Source organism: Cheilinus undulatus, linkage group 24 (assembly GCF_018320785.1).
Source record: "Cheilinus undulatus linkage group 24, ASM1832078v1, whole genome shotgun sequence".
NCBI classification, from domain to species: domain Eukaryota; kingdom Metazoa; phylum Chordata; class Actinopteri; order Labriformes; family Labridae; genus Cheilinus; species Cheilinus undulatus.
Genome location: NC_054888.1, coordinates 3,204,749 through 3,226,492, shown reverse-complemented (window position 1 = coordinate 3,226,492; position 21,744 = coordinate 3,204,749). Strand labels below are relative to the sequence as shown.

Genomic DNA, 21,744 nt, shown 5'->3' with positions numbered 1-21,744 from the left:
ACCAATGTTTTAGCCTACATCACTTTGGTAGGCTTTGGTGGCTTTTGCCCTTAATAAATAAATCAATTTAAAACTACATGTATCTCCTCATTTTTACTCACTGATATCTGTAACATTGAAGTTGAATTAAACAATAAATTAAAGATGGCAAAAAAGTGGCAAAAATCTGAGAAAGTTGGGAAAGATGGGCAACAATTCAAAAAACAAAAAGGTGAAAAAATTGGCAAAAATGGCATTAAATTGCAAAGGCAGCTTAAATTGGTGAGAAGTGGGGAAACAGGCAAAAATGGGCAAACACTGAGGGAAAAGTGGCAAAAATGGGGAGAAAAAGTGGCAAAAAAAGGGCAGAAAGTTACAAAAAAATGAGTAACAGGTGGCAAAAATGGTCCAAAAGTGGCAAAAACGTGGCTGAAAATCAGTGAAAAGTGACCGAAGTGGGCAAAAATCAGCAAAAAGGTGGGAAAACGGGCAGAACGCATCGAAGAGTGGCAAAATGGTAAAAGGTGGCATACAATTGCAAAAGGCAGGATAAAAGTGTCAAAAAGAAGTGGCAGTAATGGGAATAATGTTTCAAATTAAAACATAAAAAAGCCACAAATCATCACAAAACAGCCACATGTTGAGTATCACTGATTTAAAGTAGACTTTAAATTACAAAACTTTCTACTTAAATATATATCTATAGACCAACACTTGAACTTCTACTGAAGTAAAATTTAACAAGAGTAACTGTTCTTTTATTTGAATACATCAGTCGTTGACTCTTTCCACCATAAACTCATATATTACCAAAGTAATCTCGAGTTTCCTCAGTCAGTTTTGCGTAGAAAAAGGGAACTTTAACCGTCGTATTCATCTCCATTTTTGTTTTAAATCACAAATCGTGAAATAAAACACTTTCAGCTGTTTCTTTTCTGCGAAGAAACCGGAACCTTCAACCGTACCTTTTCATTCTACGAACATTATATAAAACGGACCAGTTTCCTTTACCCACAATCCTCTGCCTTGATTCCGTCCTTCCGACTTCCGCCTCAACTACGAGCTGAGGTGAGGATTTTTTTCAGGATTTTTAAATCTTCAATCTAACACCATCCTGTGGTTTTAAAGCGTCATTTGGATAAACGGTTTTTATAAATGTACTTACTAATGCTCCGTAGTGCTCTGTGTGTGGTTTTTGGTGAGATTGAACGGGATTATTACCAGATAAAGGCGGTGGATGGTAGCGTTGACTTCACCGGAGCGGCTCGGCATTACCGGGCTACCCAGGCTCATGTCCTCAGAGCCAGCAGGGCTCTTACTCTACAGCTACTCTTGATAAAAACACGAAAACATACGCTGATACTGCGGTGATAACCTCCTCTCTAGTTAAATCTGTAAACTCCTGACTGTGTCGTCTGAACCCAGGGTGTCGGTGTAGCCTGTGCGCCGGTAGCGCTAAAGCTGGACGCACATGTTTATTAAGCGCTGTTTCTCCTCTTTCCTCCACAGATGGCCCCAACTAAGAAAGGAGAGAAGAAGAAGGGGCGTTCAGCCATCAACGAGGTTGTGACCAGAGAGTACACCATCAATGTACACAAGCGCATCCATGGAGTGTGAGTACTGAAGGAAACAGACTGGAAATGACTGGTTCAGGACCACTAACGGGTTTTTCTTAGCCTTATATAAACAACTCAGATACTAACTGGTCCTTCTTAGCTTAGTTTAAACAACTCAGATACTAACTGGTCCTTCTTAGTTTAGTTTAAACAACTCAGATACTAACTGGTCCTTCTTAGTTTAGTTTAAATAACTCAGATACTAACTGGTCCTTCTTAGTTTAGTTTAAATAACTCAGATACTAACTGGTCCTTCTTAGCTTAGTTTAAACAACTCAGATACTAACTGGTCCTTCTTAGTTTAGTTTAAATAACTCAGATACTAACTGGTCCTTCTTAGCTTAGTTTAAATAACTCAGATACTAACTGGTCCTTCTTAGTTTAGTTTAAATAACTCAGATACTAACTGGTCCTTCTTAGCTTAGTTTAAATAACTCAGATACTAACTGGTCCTTCTTAGTTTAGTTTAAACAACTCAGATACTAACTGGTCCTTCTTAGTTTAGTTTAAACAACTCAGATACTAACAGGTCCTTCTTAGCTTAGTTTAAATAACTCAGATACTAACTGGTCCTTCTTAGTTTAGTTTAAATAACTCAGATACTAACTGGTCCTTCTTAGTTTAGTTTAAACAACTCAGATACTAACAGGTCCTTCTTAGCTTAGTTTAAATAACTCAGATACTAACTGGTCCTTCTTAGTTTAGTTTAAATAACTCAGATACTAACTGGTCCTTCTTAGTTTAGTTTAAACAACTCAGATACTAACTGCTCCTTCTTAGTTTAGTTTAAATAACTCAGATACTAACTGGTCCTTCTTAGTTTAGTTTAAATAACTCAGATACTAACTGCTCCTTCTTAGTTTAGTTTAAATAACTCAGATACTAACGGGTCCTTCTTAGCTTAGTTTAAATAACTCAGATACTAACGGGTCCTTCTTAGTTTAGTTTAAATAACTCAGATACTAACTGGTCCTTCTTAGCTTAGTTTAAATAACTCAGATACTAACTGGTCCTTCTTAGCTTAGTTTAAATAACTCAGATACTAACTGGTCCTTCTTAGTTTAGTTTAAATAACTCAGACACCTTAGATAGTCCTCCTGGATTTGATGCACTAGTGTGAACATGTTTGTTGCATGTCTATAGCAGAGGTGTCATTGTCAGGCTCAGATCCTGAGATGGAGAGCAGTCATAGACCTGAGATTCTTCTATTAAACTTGTGTCAAATGTTCCAGGCAGATGTCAGAAGGAACCCTGCATGGTCAGACCAGCTCACCTTGTTGGATAGATATTTGTCTCTCTCATGTATATTGAACTAAACTCAACAGATATCTGCGTTTTGAGTAAATTTGAGTTGAGCAGACTGGCGGCGAGTGTTAGGGCTGATCTCAGCGAGGCGGCACGTCTCACACACAGAGAATTTTAAAATTTGAGGTCTCTTCTATTTTATATTTGCACCATGAGCGGTTATCTGTCCACCTGGACAGGAAAATGATAAATACAGAGCCACATTTACCTTGTTGTAGCAGATATTTCTGTCAGCATGTGCAGAATATGTTTAAATCAGTTTCTTGATGACCCAGATGAAGGCCATGAGCTACATGTGTCTGTTTAATGAAGTTGTTCCCCGAACTTCAACTCGGTAAACACAGTACGAAAACACTTCCAGTTTGTGCTTTTCAAAGTAAAAGTCCACATTAGCATTGTTTTGGATAAACTCCCTTCATATGTGCATAATGCTTTTATTTTGAAAAGCTCCCAGTACTCTTCCACTAACACTGAATCAGTCAGTTGTTGGAGGTTTATTAAGGTTAACTAATGCTGGGCTTACACCAGAAGATTTCCACAGCCACAGACTAAAAACTGAAAGTCTTTAGTAAATTTTAGGAGTCTTACCGGGGTCACAGCGCACTCCTGTCACCTCTATCGTTAACTTTAAGGCGGTAATCTGCGCTGTTTTATTTCGGTCTTTTCCTAGTCTTGGAGTTGCGATCACAAGTTGCAGTGACTTAAAACTATCAACAACCAATAGATGAGCTCTGACATACCGGAAACAGGAAACCTGCCGGTCAAAACAACCGCAAAAGCAGCAGAACGGCATGGACGAACAAGAAACACCGCCAGTGAAACGTCGAAGGTCCCGACCAATATGGACCGTCCAGCAAGAGGAGCGTGGTGGGAAAAAAATTGCTACAAGAATCTAGTAGTAGTCTTGTAAATAGTGTCCCTGCAAGATTCTCAGTCTTTGCACAATCTCAGTCAATTTCAGACGAAACCAACACGCAGCAAACTCTTGTCTGGTATGAAAGGAACGGCGAGGAGCGCTGTGGAACTGTGACATCACACTACCAAAACATGGCGACCTCCTGGTGAGTTTATGAGGTCAAATTCACTCAAAATGCAGATGTCGAGTTTTTCCAGTTCAGTATACACGAGAGATCCAAATATCTATCCAACAAGATGATGAACTTCTCTGATCATGCAGTGATCCTTCTAACAAGCCTCCTTTGGCAAGGAGATCAAACATGGGTATTAAATTATGAGAATGGACGGCTTAAACTTGAGCAAAAAAGTATGGAAGAAAAAGGTTTTTAATGGTAAAGGTAGGTTAATTGGGTGAAAAGTGGCACAAAATGGTGAAAAAGGAAAAAATGGGACAGTTATGTGTGACCGTTAAAGCCTTCTGTATTAGTAAGTCTTTCTAAGGGTTTCTGTGAGAATATTATTTCAGATTAAGACATTAAAGAGCCACAAATAAAGACTGAAGAGCCACATGTGGCTCCAGATCTGCATGTTGAGTGTCACTGGTGTAGACAGTGAAAAACTAAGAGTCAAGTTTGAAAATCTTCACTCATGATTCCACTGTAAAGATGGTCGGATAAAGATTGAGCTTATGAAAGAAGGGACTATAATCCAACAATTCAGTTAGAGGTAGAAACTGCTCCTGATCAGGCTGTGATCTGCCACCATGATAACCAGCACGTGTACATTAACCTGATGTAAAATCATGCACCGCAAAATTAAGTGAAAAAGCCTTTAAACACTACATTTACATCTGACTTCATAGATTAACATTCTCTCAGGCAGAAGGATGCTTTGTTTTTGTAAAGGCAGCAACTGTGTCTCAATAAATTAGAATATCATCAAAAAGGTTTTTGTTATTCAATCCAAAAAGTAAAAACTCGTTTATATACTCAGTACTCACAGACTGATACGTCTACAGTGTTTATTGCTGGAAATGTTGATGATTACGGCTTACAGATAAGAAGATCCAAAATTCAGAGTCTCAGAAAATTAGAATAATGTGAAAAAGTTGAGTATTGTAAAGTCCTGCTGTCACACCTTAATCAGCTAATGAACTCCAAACACCTGCACAGGTTTCCTGAGCCTTTAGATGGTCTCTCAGTCTGGGTCAGTAGCTACACAATCATGGGGAAGACTGCAGACTGGACAGATGTCCAGACAACAGTCATTGACACCCTCCACAAGGAGGGTAAGGTCAAAGGTCACTGCTAAAGAAGCTGTTTGTTCATAGAGTGCTGTATCCAAGCATATTCATAGAAAGCTGAGTGGAAGGAAAAGTGTGGTAGGAAAAGGAGCAGCAGCATGAGGGAGAACCGCAGCCTGGAAGGGATTGTCAAGAAAAATCCATCGACAGATTTTGAGTGTTGTAAATGTTCACACTTTTCTGTTTAAAAATCCTTTATTTGCTTTAAGAAATCATCTAATTTCCAATACCTAATTTTGGGTTTCGCCATAATCATCAAATGAAATGAAATAAACACCTGAAATCCATCAGCCTGAGAGTAATGAGTCTATAAAGAGTTTTACTGGATTGACTAAAATCAACTTTCTGATGATATTCTTATTGAGATGCACCCATAAATTAATGTTGAACATCGGTGCTGTATGATAATGCCAAACATTTAAGTTCTGAATCTAAATCATTGAAATGCTCTAAATAGATACCTACAAGTGCTCATGTTTCTGTTTGTCCTCTCCGTGTAGGGGCTTCAAGAAGAGGGCTCCCCGCGCCATCAAGGAGATCCGCAAGTTCGCCATGAAGGAGATGGGAACTCCTGATGTTCGCATTGACACTCGCCTCAACAAGGCTGTGTGGAGCAAGGGTGTCAGGTGAGGACTGAAATCAGAGCAGGAGTACAGCCACAGTTTAGCTGTTTCATAGAGGTCGTCTCTCAGTCATTGCTCTCTCTGATATTGACTGTGAAGGTGCTTTTGTGCGCCTCATATAAGCTGCAGCTGAAATATCCGTCAGTGTTTGTCAACGAGGGTTTAACATGATACAGAAGTCTTTCCCTTCAGACCCTCCTCAGGTGGAGGTCGACACTCGGAATGGTTTAAAAGAGGGCATTCAAATATAAACTGGATATATATATAAAGATTTATTTTGGGCATTTTTGTGCCTTTGTTTGATGGAGGAGGAGAGTGGATAGAGTCAGGAACAGGGACGAGAGCAGGGGGGAGACATGCCCCAAGCCATATTTGAACCTGGACCGTCCACGCACATGGGGCGTGTCTTAAACCACTAGGCCACCTGTGCCCCATATATAACCCCCACATGGGGCTAAACTGATGTTTTTGATCAGTCCCTTAAAAAAACGGGTGTCAAACTCAAGGCCCGGGGGCCAAATGCGGCCCACAGTGCAGTTTTACCCAGGCCCACAAGGTCATTATGACTGCAACTTAGGATTTTGACTTTTTATTTCATATTTTGACATTTTAAATTCACAATTTTAACCTTTTCTCTCACATTGTGACCTTTTAGATTTACAGTTTTTCATTTTAAATCACATCTTTACATTTTAAACTCCTAACTGACTTTTAATCACTTATTTTCACTTTTTAAACCCCTGATTGAGAATTTTATCTCATATTTTGACCTTTTAGAGTCACAATTTTGAATTTTATCTTTTATTTTGACCTTTAAAACTCTTGATTTTGTATTTTATCTCATATCTTGACTTTTAAACTCATGATTTTAAGTCTCTATCTCATTATTTGCCTTTTAAAACCTTATTTTGACTTTTTTAATTTTGTATTTTGACCTTTAGGACTTATGAAGTTGACTTTTTGTCTCAGATTTTTAGCCTTTAACTCATTTATGTATGTATGTGTTTATGTATTTAGCATTTATTTGACATGGACACACAGTAACAATGATGCTGTGATATTTAATCATTTTGACTTTTAGAAATCTTAAAATCATTTATCATCCCTGTTTAATTTCCCCTATAATTCATGACCTGTGAAACCACGGTTGACAGTTAAATCTTGACCCTGTTAGGCCCTCAGGTTAGACCTAAATTCAGATTTCAGCCCCTGCTGTGATTGAGTTTGAAGCCCCCCGCCTTAAAAAGAAAACGGGTTTTTAACCTAGTGACAGTTTCTGTTGCTGTCAGGTTTCATATCGCAGACAGACGCGGTAAAGATGTCAGCTCTCGTGTTTGTGTTGTTCAGGAACGTGCCGTACAGGATACGCGTGCGTCTGTCCAGGAAGCGTAACGAGGACGAGGACTCCCCCAACAAACTGTACACCCTGGTCACATACGTTCCTGTCACCACATGCAAAGGTAAACTCTGTCTGACTGATTCTGTGTCCCCCGTTCTGAAGAATTCCCCACTGATATGTCCCTCATGTTTTTCCTACAGGTCTGCAGACAGTCAATGTTGATGAAAACTAAATGTGTCCCCTCTGCGAGTGGAATAAACAGAATAAAATGATCACCTGCCTGTTGTCTTCTTTAAACGTTTCATTGGGGTTGGTTTCTTGATGTGGATCAGAGAAGAGGACTGGGATGAATCAGGACCTCTTCTAGTCGTCCCTGCTGTAGCATCAGTTCTTCTGGAGGTCCAAACTCAGACTGAACTTCTCCACAAACCTGAGAGTTGGTGATTGTTTCAGTGACAAGCAGCTATGCTGGAGAAACTAGTTTAATTTAACGTTTTTGTGCCAATGTTGTTATTCAAGGGATGTGTAAACGGCTGGTCCCCTCTCCAGAACAGTTTTAAAGTCAATACTCAAGAATACAGTCGTCAATTTTTTATTTTTTTAATTTTGCAACTTTAAAAACAACTATTTCACACAACAGGAGCTAAAGGAGAGACCTGAATCTTCAGAAATCGGAAAATATCGTTCACATCTAAATTACACAAAATAACTGACAGGCTTTGGTAGCAGAACATTTCCTGTGTATTTGTGGAATTTGGACATTTTGCAGGAGGATTTCCTGCTATTTATTAAAAAGATGATTGGGTGCTTATGACTTTATTTTTGCTGCCCTGGTATTGAAAAGGTGTTGATATTGTTCAACAAAGGTTTTAATTTTAATGGAGTGACAGCCCTGGGCACCAGGGTTTAATGCAGTGTGTTTTGTTTTGTTTTTAACTAACACAAATGGTTTAATTATTCAGGATCCTCAAAATTAGGAGGAGATGCTCCCAAATTCATCTGAACAGGTAAACAAATTTGCATGAAAAATTGAGATATTTAGGAGGGAATTTTTGTGTAACTTTGGGAAATTATTTGAATTTTTGGGGAATTTAATTTAATTTTTGGGGGAGAAGAACTTGCTCCAACATTTTTGGATATTCTAAAAGAATTACTATCATTATTGTAATTTTTTTTTTTTTTTTGGGAGAATATATGTGTATGTTTTGGCAAATCAGTATTACAGTTAAATAACTTAAATTTTCAGGAATTTAAATGTGATTTTGGGGGGATTTTTTAACAATAAATTTAAGCTTTATGATAAAGTTTTACTGAAACATTTGAGGAATATTCAAAGAGATTTAAGGCTACTTTTTATGGGAAACTTTAATATGTTGAAGACTTCCACAGATTTTTTTTTTTTTAATTTATGGAATTTGTGGTGATATTTAAGGAAGCACATTTCCGCCAGTTGAAAAAAATGTATCTCATAATTATGACTTAGTATCTCATAATTGTGAGTTAAAAAATTTTTTAATTACTTTTTACTTTTCCTATTTTTCTTCTTTTTTTTCTTTTTTCTTTTACTGGCGCTAAAAAGGCTTCCATAGTAATTAGACATTTTTTTGGGGAAAAATTCCCGTTCAAAGACAAGGCTGAGCCTTGAAATTACAGAGTTCTTAATTGTCTCAAATAAGCGGTAAAAACTAAAAATGTGTTCAGAACAAAAGCTCGGGTCTAATGAGGTTAACTTTAATGCTGTGACTGTATTTCAAACTGACTGATGAGTTCCGCGGACTAAAACTGAATGCGGCTTGACTGACCGGTTCCTCAGCAGTAAACAGGCGGTGACCCTCTGCCACTAGGGGGAGCTACTCAGTTTATTAGTTAGCAGTGGGATGTGAGTGAGGTCCAGCAGGACCAACGCGATGGCATCGTCCAACATTTTCCTCAGAGTTTGTGCTGCTGTGAAGTAGCTGTCGCTCCAGAAACAGGTAAGACAGCGCACTCCTGTCGGTTCTGACATATTCTGTTCACCTCGCTGAGATAGACTGGCTTTGTTGTGGATGTCTGCCTCATGTCTGGGAGGGACAGGTGTGACTAGCTGGTGTATCGCTTCAATTAGTGACCGTGCTCACTGGCGACTTTCAGCCGCGGACGTCACAACATCAGACGTTTAACTTCCAGTGGTCCTCGTGAATGCCTGCTTGCTTAAAATAACCATCTTAGTACTATCACAGCAAGTATGAATGTACTGAAAACCAAATAAACGTGCTCTTTTACTATTATTTATAAACGTAACAACCACGGCCGCGTTGGTCTGAAAGTCACCAATTAACACGGGCGCTTGTTTAACCAGTACACCGGCTAACTAACGGTCCTGCTAGCTAGTTAGCAGGCTGGACTAAGTTGTGTACGCCGTGTTGGCCAGTTAGTTTCAGCGTCAAACAAGCTGTTAGGAGAAATCATTACTATTCTAACAAACAGTGCAGTCTCTGTTTAGTTGCCGATAAGGGAAGCCTCATATATCCCAGTGTTTAAGGTGATTATGTTTGGTTATAATTAGCACAAACATCTCAACGCTAGCCGTTAGCCAGTCGCCTCCATTCTCGGCTGTCTGTCCCTCCAGGTGGGAGCACCGCGCTGTTTCCATGGCCGTCGGCTGATGTGCGGAGCGATGCGGCACCACTGGCTGCTCCTCGGGGCTTGCGGCTGGGTGCTGCTCATCCTCATGTTTGTCAGCAAGTTCATCAGCTTCAGGGCTATAGATGGTAAGCTTTTAGATTGAAACATGAGTTACTGGAGAGTAGAGTGGTCATTCTACCAGAATAACCATCTTTGATATGACAACAGTAAAAATCTGACGATATAGATCAACACAGCAACACAAATACAAGACAGCAACACAACTCCAAGACAGCAACACAAATACAAGACAGCAACACAAATACAACACAGCAACACAAACACAGCAACACAAATACAAGACAGCAACACAAACACAGCAACACAAATACAAGACAGCAACACAAATACAAGACAGCAACACAAATACAAGACAGCAACACAAACACAGCAACACAAATACAAGACAGCAACACAAATACAAGACAGCAACAAAAATCTTAAACAGCAACAAAAATACAAGACAGTAACACAAATACAAGACAGCAACAAAAATACAAGACAGCAACACAACTCCAAGACAGCAACACAACTCCAAGACAGCAACAAAAATACAAGACAGCAACTCAACTCCAAGACAGCAACACAACTCCAAGACAGCAACAAAAATACAAGACAGCAACACAAACACAGCAACACAAATACAAGACAGCAACACAAATACAACACAGCAACACAAACACAGCAACACAAATACAAGACAGCAACACAAACACAGCAACACAAATACAAGACAGCAACACAACTCCAAGACAGCAACACAAATACAAGACAGCAACAAAAATACAAGACAGCAACCCAAATCATAAACAGCAACAAAAATACAAGACTGCAACAAAAATACAAGACAGCAACAAAAATACAAGACAGCAACACAACTCCAAGACAGCAACAAAAATACAAGACAGCAACACAAATACAAGACAGCAACAAAAATACAAGACAGCAACACAACTCCAAGACAGCAACACAAATACAAGACAGCAACACAAATACAAGACAGCAACAAAAATACAAGACAGCAACAAAAATACAAGACAGCAACACAAATACAAGACAGCAACACAAATACAAGACAGCAACACAAATACAACACAGCAACACAAACACAGCAACACAAATACAAGACAGCAACACAAACACAGCAACACAAATACAAGACAGCAACACAACTCCAAGACAGCAACACAAATACAAGACAGCAACAAAAATACAAGACAGCAACACAAATCATAAACAGCAACAAAAATACAAGACTGCAACAAAAATACAAGACAGCAACAAAAATACAAGACAACAACACAACTCCAAGACAGCAACAAAAATACAAGACAGCAACAAAAATACAAGACAGCAACACAAATACAAGACAGCAACAAAAATACAAGACAGCAACACAACTCCAAGACAGCAACAAAAATACAAGACAGCAACACAAATACAAGACAGCAACAAAAATACAAGACAGCAACACAACTCCAAGACAGCAACACAACTCCAAGACAGCAACACAAATACAAGACAGCAACACAAATACAACACAGCAACACAAATACAACACAGCAACACAAACACAGCAACACAAATACAACACAGCAACACAAACACAGCAACACAAATACAAGACAGCAACACAAATACAAGACAGCAACACAACTCCAAGACAGCAACACAAATACAAGACAGCAACACAAACACAGCAACAAAAACACAGCAACAAAAACACAGCAACACAAATACAAGACAGCAACACAAATACAAGACAGCAACACAACTCCAAGACAGCAACACAAATACAAGACAGCAACACAAACACAGCAACAAAAACACAGCAACAAAAACACAGCAACACAAATACAAGACAGCAACACAAATACAAGACAGCAACAAAAATCTTAAACAGCAACAAAAATACAAGACAGCAACTCAACTCCAAGACAGCAACACAACTCCAAGACAGCAACAAAAATACAAGACAGCAACAAAAATACAAGACAGCAACAAAAATCATAGACAGCAACACAAATACAAGACAGCAACAAAAATACAAGACAGCAACTCAACTCCAAGACAGCAACACAACTCCAAGACAGCAACAAAAATACAAGACAGCAACACAAACACAGCAACACAAATACAAGACAGCAACACAAATACAACACAGCAACACAAACACAGCAACACAAATACAAACACAGCAACACAAATACAAGACAGCAACACAACTCCAAGACAGCAACACAAATACAAGACAGCAACAAAAATACAAGACAGCAACCCAAATCATAAACAGCAACAAAAATACAAGACTGCAACAAAAATACAAGACAGCAACAAAAATACAAGACAGCAACACAACTCCAAGACAGCAACAAAAATACAAGACAGCAACACAAATACAAGACAGCAACAAAAATACAAGACAGCAACACAACTCCAAGACAGCAACACAAATACAAGACAGCAACACAAATACAAGACAGCAACACAAATACAAGACAGCAACACAAATACAACACAGCAACACAAATACAACACAGCAACACAAACACAGCAACACAAATACAAGACAGCAACACAAACACAGCAACACAAATACAAGACAGCAACACAACTCCAAGACAGCAACACAAATACAAGACAGCAACAAAAATACAAGACAGCAACACAAATCATAAACAGCAACAAAAATACAAGACTGCAACAAAAATACAAGACAGCAACAAAAATACAAGACAACAACACAACTCCAAGACAGCAACAAAAATACAAGACAGCAACACAAATACAAGACAGCAACAAAAATACAAGACAGCAACACAACTCCAAGACAGCAACAAAAATACAAGACAGCAACACAAATACAAGACAGCAACAAAAATACAACACAGCAACACAACTCCAAGACAGCAACACAAATACAAGACAGCAACAAAAATACAAGACAGCAACACAAATACAAGACAGCAACACAAATACAACACAGCAACACAAATACAACACAGCAACACAAATACAACACAGCAACACAAATACAACACAGCAACACAAACACAGCAACACAAACACAGCAACACAAATACAACACAGCAACACAAATACAACACAGCAACACAACTCCAAGACAGCAACACAAATACAAGACAGCAACAAAAATACAAGACAGCAACACAACTCCAAGACAGCAACACAAATACAAGACAGCAACACAAATCCAAGACAGCAACACAAATACAAGACAGCAACACAAACACAGCAACAAAAATACAAGACAGCAACACAAATCATAAACAGCAACAAAAATACAAGACTGCAACAAAAATACAAGACAGCAACACAAATACAAGACAGCAACACAAATACAAGACAGTAACAAAAATACAAGACAGCAACACAAATACAAGACAGCAACGAAACTCCAAGACAGCAACGAAACTCCAAGACAGCAACACAAATACAACACAGCAACACAAACACAGCAACACAAATACAAGACAGCAACACAACTCCAAGACAGCAACAAAAATACAAGACAGCAACACAAATACAAGACAGCAACAAAAATACAAGACAGCAACACAAATCATAAACAGCAACAAAAATACAAGACAGCAACAAAAATACAAGACAGCAACAAAAATACAAGACAGCAACACAACTCCAAGACAGCAACACAAATACAAGACAGCAACACAAATACAACACAGCAACACAAACACAGCAACACATATACAACACAGCAACACAAATACAACACAGCAACACAACTCCAAGACAGCAACAAAAATACAACACAGCAACACAAACACAGCAACACAAATACAACACAGCAACACAAATACAACACAGCAACACAAACACAGCAACAAAAATACAAGACAGCAACACAAATCATAAACAGCAACAAAAATACAAGACTGCAACACAAATACAAGACAGCAACACAAATACAAGACAGCAACACAAATACAAGGCAGCAACACAAATACAAGACAGCAACGAAACTCCAAGACAGCAACACAAATACAACACAGCAACGAAACTCCAAGACAGCAACAAAAATACAAGACACCAACACAAATACAAGACAGCAACAAAAATACAAGACAGCAACACAACTCCAAGACAGCAACACAAATACAACACAGCAACAAAAATCCAAGACAACACCACAAATACAAGACAGCAACACAAATACAAGACAGCAACACAAATACAAGACAGCAACAAAAATCATAGACAGCAACAAAAATCATAGACAGCAACACAAATACAAGACAGCAACAAAAATACAAGACAGCAACACAAATACAAGACAGCAACACAAATACAAGACAGCAACACAAATACAAGACAGCAACACAAATACAAGACAGCAACAAAAATCATAGACAGCAACACAAATCATAGACAGCAACACAAATACAAGACAGCAACACAAATACAAGACAGCAACAGAAATACAAGACAGCAATAAAAATACAACACAGCAACACAAATACAAGACAGCAACAAAAAATCATAGACAGCAACAAAAACATAGACAGCAACACAAATCCAACACAGCAACAAAAATCATAGACAGCAACAAAAATCATAGACAGCAACACAAATCCAACACAGCAACAAAAATACAAGACAGCAACACAAATACAAGACAGCAACAAAAATACAAGACAGCAACAAAAAATCATAGACAGCAACAAAAATACAAGACAGCAACAAAAAATCATAGACAGCAACAAAAATACAAGACAGCAACTGTATTTAAATGATATAATCTCCCTGTTATAGTTGTAGTTTGGTATTGATTACACATAATTCCCCTGTAGGGATCAATAAAGTATGATCTTATTCTTATCTTTGATTTCAAATATCCTCCTGAGACCCTGCATGCTCACTAAAGGACATCACTGCATTTTGACTTCCCTACAACACGGTAACATTTTCTGCTGTTTGAACTTTCGAGGTATTTGTCCAGAATTTTCATAAAAGTTTAAAATTATTTGCTTGGAATATCTGGAGAATTAATTTTGGATAGTTTTGTGGGAATTTATTTGTAAAATTTAAGGAATTTGATTGGAAATGTGTGGAGGGAATATTCTTTGATTTTTCCTGAATTTCTATGGAATTTTCTTGGATTATTGAGGGAACATGTTTGGAATTTTTCCTTGGAAATGTGGGTGGAATTTATTAGTAAATTAATTTGATTTGAAAATTTTTGGCAATTTTCTAGATTTTTTTCTTGGGATTTTGTATGAAACTTTATGCTAATCTTTAGGCCTTTTTGGAAAAGGTAACTAAAACATTTGGGGAATATTTGAGGAGATTTGTGGGAATTTTGAAAGAATTTTTAAATTTTACATACATTTTTGGTAATTTAGAGGATATTTTGTATGTTTTGGGAATCTCTCATTATTCAAAGGGAATTTTTTTTCCAGGACTTCCAGAACTTTTAGTAAAAAATTGAGTTTATTCCTGGCCTTATCAGGTCCATTATCAGAAAAGGACTTTTCCGTATGTCTCTGAATGACTGATACCATTTCTTACTGACTGAACAACCTCCTATCAGCTGGCCAAAACACACTCAAAATTTACACACAAGTTAAAAAATCTACATTTTTTCTTTACTCAACGGCTCTTGGGCCACATGTGGCTCTTTTGTGATGATTTGTGGCTCTTTTCTGTCTGAATTAAAGATATTATTCCCACAAAAATCCTTTAAAAACAGTGAAACATTGACCTAAGAAGGCATCCATTAATCAGTTTCTCTACCAAGCTTGTACAGTTGGCTTTAAATGTCAACCTTAGTTTTTATCTATATATTTCCATTGCCCTTATTTTCATTCTTTTGCCTTTTTGTATCCTGTTTATACCTTCTTTTTCCTGCTTTTGCTATTTTTCCCCTTTCTTTGCCACTTGTACCCCCATTTCTCCCAGTCTTGCTGCTTTTTGCCCTTTTTTCTACCATTTTGCCTGTTAGAGTCATTTTTCACTCCTTTTTTGCTGCTTTTGGACCCTTTTTCCACCTGTAACTTATTTTTTTGCCGCTTTCTCTTCCCATTTTATTCACCCAGTTATTGCAGTTTTAAGCCTACTTTGCCCTTTTTCAACCATTTTTGCCCACTTACAATCCATTTTTACAGCTTTAAGCTAACTGTGGCCACTTCTTTTTGCTTTCTGCTCATTTTTGCCTCTTTTCACCCGTTTTAGCTTCTTTCATCCTTTTTTTTTTTTTTTTTGCAACTTTTCCCTTTTGTCTGCCATTATTTTCCATTTTTCACACATCAATCCTGGCTTTTGCCATTAAATGCCACTTTTTCCCTCATTGTTGCCCATTTTTTCTACCTTTTAGCTGCTTTTTGCCTGCCTTGGTAAATATTCACTCATTTTTTGTCATACTTTTGTTGCCTTTAACCATTTTTGCCACCTGTATCTTTTTTGTCACTTCTAAACCAATTTTTTGCCATTTCCTACCTTTTTTGCCACTTTTTCCTCCCCATTTGTCACTTTTCACCCAGTTTTTGCAAAATATATGCCTGTTTTTACCCTTTTACCAGTTTTTAGTTATTTTTCACTCATCTTCCCCCACCTTTTTGCTGCTTTCTGCCAAATTTAGTTATTTTTCACTCATTTTCCCCGACCTTTTTGCTGCTTTTTAACCATTTTAGTTATTTTTCACTCATTTTCCTCCACCTTTTTGCCGGATTTAGTTTTTTTTTACTCATTTTCTCCACGTCTTTGCTGCTTTTTATTAATTTTAGTCATTTTTCACTCATTTTCCTTCACCTTTTTGCCAAATTTAGTTTTTTTAACTCATTTTCCTCAGCTCTTTGCTGCTTTTTATCAATTTGTTATTTTTCACTCATTTTCCTCCACCTTTTTCCTGCTTTTTGCCAAATTTAGTCACCTTTCACTCATTTTCCTCCACCTTTTTCCTGTTTTTTACCAAATTTAGTCATTTTTCACTCATTTCCCCCCACTTTTTTGCTGCTTTTTGCCAAATTTCCTCCTCATTGATGTCACTTTTCACCCAGTTTTTGCCATTTTATGCCTACTTTGCCCTTTTTTTGCCACTTTTCCCCACTTAGATTGTGGCTCTTGGAAAGGTATTTTTCAATAATGTGGCTCTTTGGTTGAGCAGGATTGAGTATTACTGCTGTTAGGTTAAGCCTGTTGCCCTCATTTGCAGACATAATTTTTTGGTTTAAACCCTCCTGTTCAAAGACAAGACTAAAAACTAGTCAGATCATCGGACTGAAAAATCAGAAATGGGTGAAACTGAAAATGCCTTCCAGGTCTCAGGAGGATAGACTGAAGAAAATGCTGGCATACCTTGAATACTCTCTTCCAATCTGTGCTTGTGTTTCTACAGCTCATACTCACATTGGAGAAACATCATGGATTTTGAATTTTTGTTTTATTCTCCTTATTGAAAACTAACCTTACTAGTTGTCAGAGTTTTTATCATCAAAGATCTGTTCTTAGTCTCCCTCATGGAGGAAAAAGGTAGTTGACAAACAGTTAAATAAAGACTGCCACAACATACCATGATCAGTGACCTCTGAGCACTTCCTTTCAGACTATGGAGAGAGAGCTGCTGGTCAGAGCTGGACAGTGCCTGGCACCAAGCTGGTTAAACCCAAGCCTGTGTCCGTCGTAGAAAAAAGCCCTCCAAAGCCATCGGATCAGGTGACTAAAGCAGCCAGTCTCTACCTTCCCTGCTTTAAAACAGAATCCTCCACATCAGACTTGAACATGTCGTTCATATGATTTTTGAGTCTAAATAAAGGTTGATTGGTATCTTTGTGTGTGTTTCAGTCCTCAGCTGAACCCACGGTGGCAGACTGGCAGGCGGTTGCAGAAAGACGCATCGAGCTGCTCTCAGCTGTGTGTAAGAACAGCAGCCTCAGGAATTTGACTCACGTCTCCATCAGCAAGTTCGTCCTGGATCGCATCTTTGTGTGCGACAAACACAAGATCTTGTTCTGCCAGACGCCCAAAGTGGGCAACACTCAATGGAAGAAGGTCCTGATTGTTCTCAACGGTATGTCTGGACTGAACGGAGATAGTAGCGATGCATGTGCTTCACATCTAGATAGCTCAGGCGAGGAGAACAACCCTGGAGATGTAGTTGTAAAAGCGCGTGCTATCCGCTCACGGTAAAATGAGGGTTAATTGACTTATGTTTTTGACATTGGCAGGCGTGTTCTCCACCGTGGAGGAGATTCCTGAAAACCTCGTTCATGACCATGAGAAGAACGGCCTGCCACGTCTCTCATCCTTCAAGCCACAAGAAATTACTCACAGGTCAGTTAGAGGAGGACTTTTCAAACCCATTAGCATATTTTTTACATCTGGATGACTAACGGGTGCAAAGGTTTGGAAATGCTTCAGCTGATTGCCTCGACTGGCAGCCAGATGAGAGTTTGCTGGGCCGTATGTTTCAGGATAAATGCATCAGAGCAGAGGAGATCCTCCTCCAGAGCTGCTCTGTGCAGGCTCAGGACGTTAGTCCAGGAACTTTGCATCAGTACAAAAAGAACAGACTTTTTTTTGACATTAGAATCATCTCTTCTTTCTCAGCACCAGACTTCATAGTCAGATAAACATTATGCCTCTCAGAACTCAGGAGTGTCTTGTCAGCTGCCTTCATAAATAAGGATGTTAGAGTGATTCAGTTTATGTTATGTAACCTTTTTAAAGCAATAATACGGAGGAATTTGCTTTAGTGCTTACTGATGGTCTGATTCTGTCTTCAATCTGACATTCGTGTTCTCAGTCAGAGAATAACCGAACCATTCAGAGATAAATGTCATGTCTTAAGAGAATGAAATTTAATGTCAGATATTTTCTGTATACCCATGCTAATAGGTGTGTGCTAAAAGATGTGTGTGTGTGTGTTTTCTTTTTATTTTGTTTTCATTACCCCATACAGTATAGTATACAGTATATTTTCTCTCTCTTTTAAAAAAAAAAAATCTGAATGATTTATTTTTTGTGTTTTTTTTAATCTTCTCCAGTTTATTTCATAAAGGTCAACTCTTCTCCCTCTTCTTCCTATTATAACTGCAGCTGATATTACAAGCATTATCACTATTATTATTCATTTTTCTGGAGTCTATCCCAGCTGTAATTGGGTGAGAGGCGGGGTACACCCTGGACTGGTCGCCAGTCAATCGCAGGGCTGACATATAGAGACAGACAACCAGGCACACTCGCACTCACACCTATGGGCAATTTAGAGTCACCACTTAACCTAATGAGCTTGTTTTTGGTGGTGGGAGGAAGCCGGAGTATCCGGAGAGAACCTACATGTGCATGGGGAGAACATGCAAACTGCGCACAAAAGGACCCTGACCGGGAAGCGAATTTTTTCTTTCTTTTTTTTCCCCTCCCCCTCTTCATCTCTCACTGTCCCTCATGTACCACTTGAATATCACCCGTCTGTCTTGTCATTTCTCACCCAAAAAAAAAGAAATAATAATAATGTCAGATTTTCTGTATATAACCTGGATTGGACCTTAATTGTTTGTCCAGTCACCCTCTGACTGTTCTGCCTTCCCTAAACACCATCTATGAGGTGTTTCCCAGATGTATGTGAAATTATATCATCTAAATTAGATTAATTTATTAATTTATGTGAAAATCTGAGACAAAACTAGGACTGCATGATTCTCTCTACCTGAGTAAGCCGCTAAACATGAGACGACAATGTAACAGACAGCGATATGGTCTAATGTTTTGTCACAATCTATGAAAAATTTCTACAGTGATGCACATTCAGCTATCAGATTGTTGTTAGCTTAGCTCAGCCCATCCCCGCCCACTTCCATCTCTTAGCCTCATCAGTACAGCACTGTGATTGGCTAACTGGCTTCTTTTGAGCTGAAGCCTGGCGTGTGAAAAACCACACTGGTGAAGTTAAGGTGCTGAAAGCAAACACGGCACTCTGTGGAATTCAGGCGCCGTTCTCCTTGTTGAAAGTTGCTCTTCTGTTAGATTGATTCTGTTTTAGGGTGGAAAAGTTACATTTACATCCGTCTTTTGTTGCAGCCAGCAGTTTTAAGAGTTATTTTGATATTTGAAGCCTAGTGTGGGCCAGAAAGCCCTGCTCAATTGGTTAGCATTGACTGTCAACTGTTGCTGACAGAGCGTCAACTTTTCTAGCTGTATGATTGATGTCAAATAAAAACAAAGGTTCCTAACAACCATTTTCTTTAACCTTTTGCTGCATCAACAGATTAAGCACCTACTTCAAGTTCTTCATCGTGAGAGATCCCTTCGAGCGCCTCATTTCTGCCTTCAAGGACAAGTTTGTGAAGAACCCTCGCTTTGAGCCGTGGTACAAGCACGACATCGCTCCGGCCATCATCCGTAAGTACCGCAAGAGTCACCGTGACAGCGACCGCGCCGCCTCCGGCCTCCACTTTGAGGACTTTGTGCGTTACTTGGGTGACTCGGAAGGCCGTCAGCGCATGGACCGGCAGTTCGGCGAGCACATTATTCACTGGGTGACTTACGCGGAGTTGTGTGCGCCGTGTGAAATACACTACAGTGCAGTGGGTCACCATGAGACGCTGGAACAGGACGCCCCGTACATCCTCAGAGCAGCCGGCATCGACCAGCTCGTGTCGTACCCGGCCATTCCTCCGGGAATCACCCGCTACAACAGGACCAAGGTGGAGCACTACTTCTCAGGCATCAGCAAGCGGGACATCAGACGTCTATACGCACGCTACCAGGGAGACTTCCACCTGTTCGGGTACCCGATCCCAGACTTTTTATTCGACTGAAATGATTAACACTGACGTAAAGACATGTTTTCTTATGATAAGCTCTCAACAGGTGTGTGGTAGCTGACTGTGCACCTCAGCGTCTTTGTTCTTACTTTACCAACTGCTATTTTGGCCTAAAATTGCTACTTTCTGCTCACATATTTAACTTTTTTAAGGAGAGAGATGCTGGCACTGGAAACAGAGCAGTCAAAAATGCTGATTCAGCTGCAGAATGTATTATTTTCTTAGGAAATTTACAATATAAAGTTTGTGCAGAGCAAATGAAGAACACATGTGCCATCTTATGTTTACTTAGAATGACTGGCTAGTCCTGACATGCTCTGTAAGCCAGGGTTGTAATGTAGCTATTTAACTGCACTGTTCTGATTCTGTCCATGGACACTACTATGAGTTTTTACACAAGTCTGACATGTTATGGCAATCAAAGATGTAGGCGAAGGCAGCCTGCATCAGATATTACAGATTTGATCAGCAGAGTGATTTAAAAGAGTTTAACACGACTTATTTTACATTGCTAATTTAAATAGTTTTAATTTACCTAGCTTAGCTTCGATTCAGATATTCGAGAAGAATCAGAGAAGTTCCAGTCAGTCCCTTCAGCCTGCAGCCATGAGACAGGCTGCGATCACCGCCATGCAATCATGGTCCATTTAAACTCGCCAACTACATGTGCTCTTTTTTTTTTTTTTTCTTTGCAAAATGCACACTCAGATTTTGAAGAAAGGATCCCAATAGAGAGGGACTCATTTGTTTTCATGTGTTATCATAATTCTGACCAGAAATGCTTTTAATATCCTGTCCTTCAAAGCCAACAGACTCCGTTTCCTAATACAGCAATTTAACCTCCCATGTTTTTCCGCTCCCTCTGCTTCAGCTGAATTTATGTTTATGCTGATTGCCGAGAGCGGTGTTACTCAACCTTTTCAGCCTGCGACCCCCACAATAAAGGTGTCAGAGACCGGGGACCCCCACTGTACTTGAAAGAGGTTGAACAGCCATGCACAGTCAAGAATAGTCATGTGGAGACAAGGCCGTCCGTAAGGGGGAAAAATAAGAGAGCTTTGTGGAGCCAGCCAAACTGGGGCCCAGCAAAATCATAGTCCATTGTAAAGTTAAGCTGTGGTATTTTATATTTAACCTGAATAATAACCACTCTTATCAAAAAAACAAATTTTAATTCATTTGTGTAGTAAGTAGCCCTCTTAAAATGTAAATCCTT

At 38.9% G+C, this 21,744-nt stretch overlaps 2 protein-coding genes across 3 annotated transcripts; both read left to right on the top strand.

The window, feature by feature from the left end:
* Positions 1-924: 924 nt before the first annotated feature.
* Positions 925-7,334, top strand: rpl31 (ribosomal protein L31). Its single transcript, XM_041781516.1, has 5 exons — positions 925-1,047; positions 1,489-1,592; positions 5,601-5,726; positions 7,071-7,183; positions 7,263-7,334. The coding sequence occupies exons 2-5, from the start codon at positions 1,489-1,491 to the stop codon at positions 7,292-7,294; spliced, it is 375 nt and encodes a 124-aa protein (XP_041637450.1). The 5' UTR covers positions 925-1,047; the 3' UTR covers positions 7,295-7,334.
* Positions 7,335-8,935: 1,601 nt separating this feature from the next.
* chst10 (carbohydrate sulfotransferase 10) lies at positions 8,936-21,561 on the top strand. 2 transcript variants are annotated; one of them, XM_041781465.1, is made up of 6 exons: positions 8,936-9,035; positions 9,671-9,812; positions 17,309-17,418; positions 17,548-17,773; positions 17,931-18,036; positions 19,970-21,561. In XM_041781465.1, the coding sequence occupies exons 2-6, from the start codon at positions 9,707-9,709 to the stop codon at positions 20,520-20,522; spliced, it is 1,101 nt and encodes a 366-aa protein (XP_041637399.1). In that variant the 5' UTR covers positions 8,936-9,035; positions 9,671-9,706; the 3' UTR covers positions 20,523-21,561. The 2 variants fall into 2 exon arrangements, with proteins under 2 accessions (XP_041637399.1, XP_041637400.1); XM_041781466.1 differs by lacking the exon at positions 8,936-9,035 and adding an exon at positions 9,431-9,583.
* The last annotated feature ends 183 nt before the right edge of the window (positions 21,562-21,744 follow it).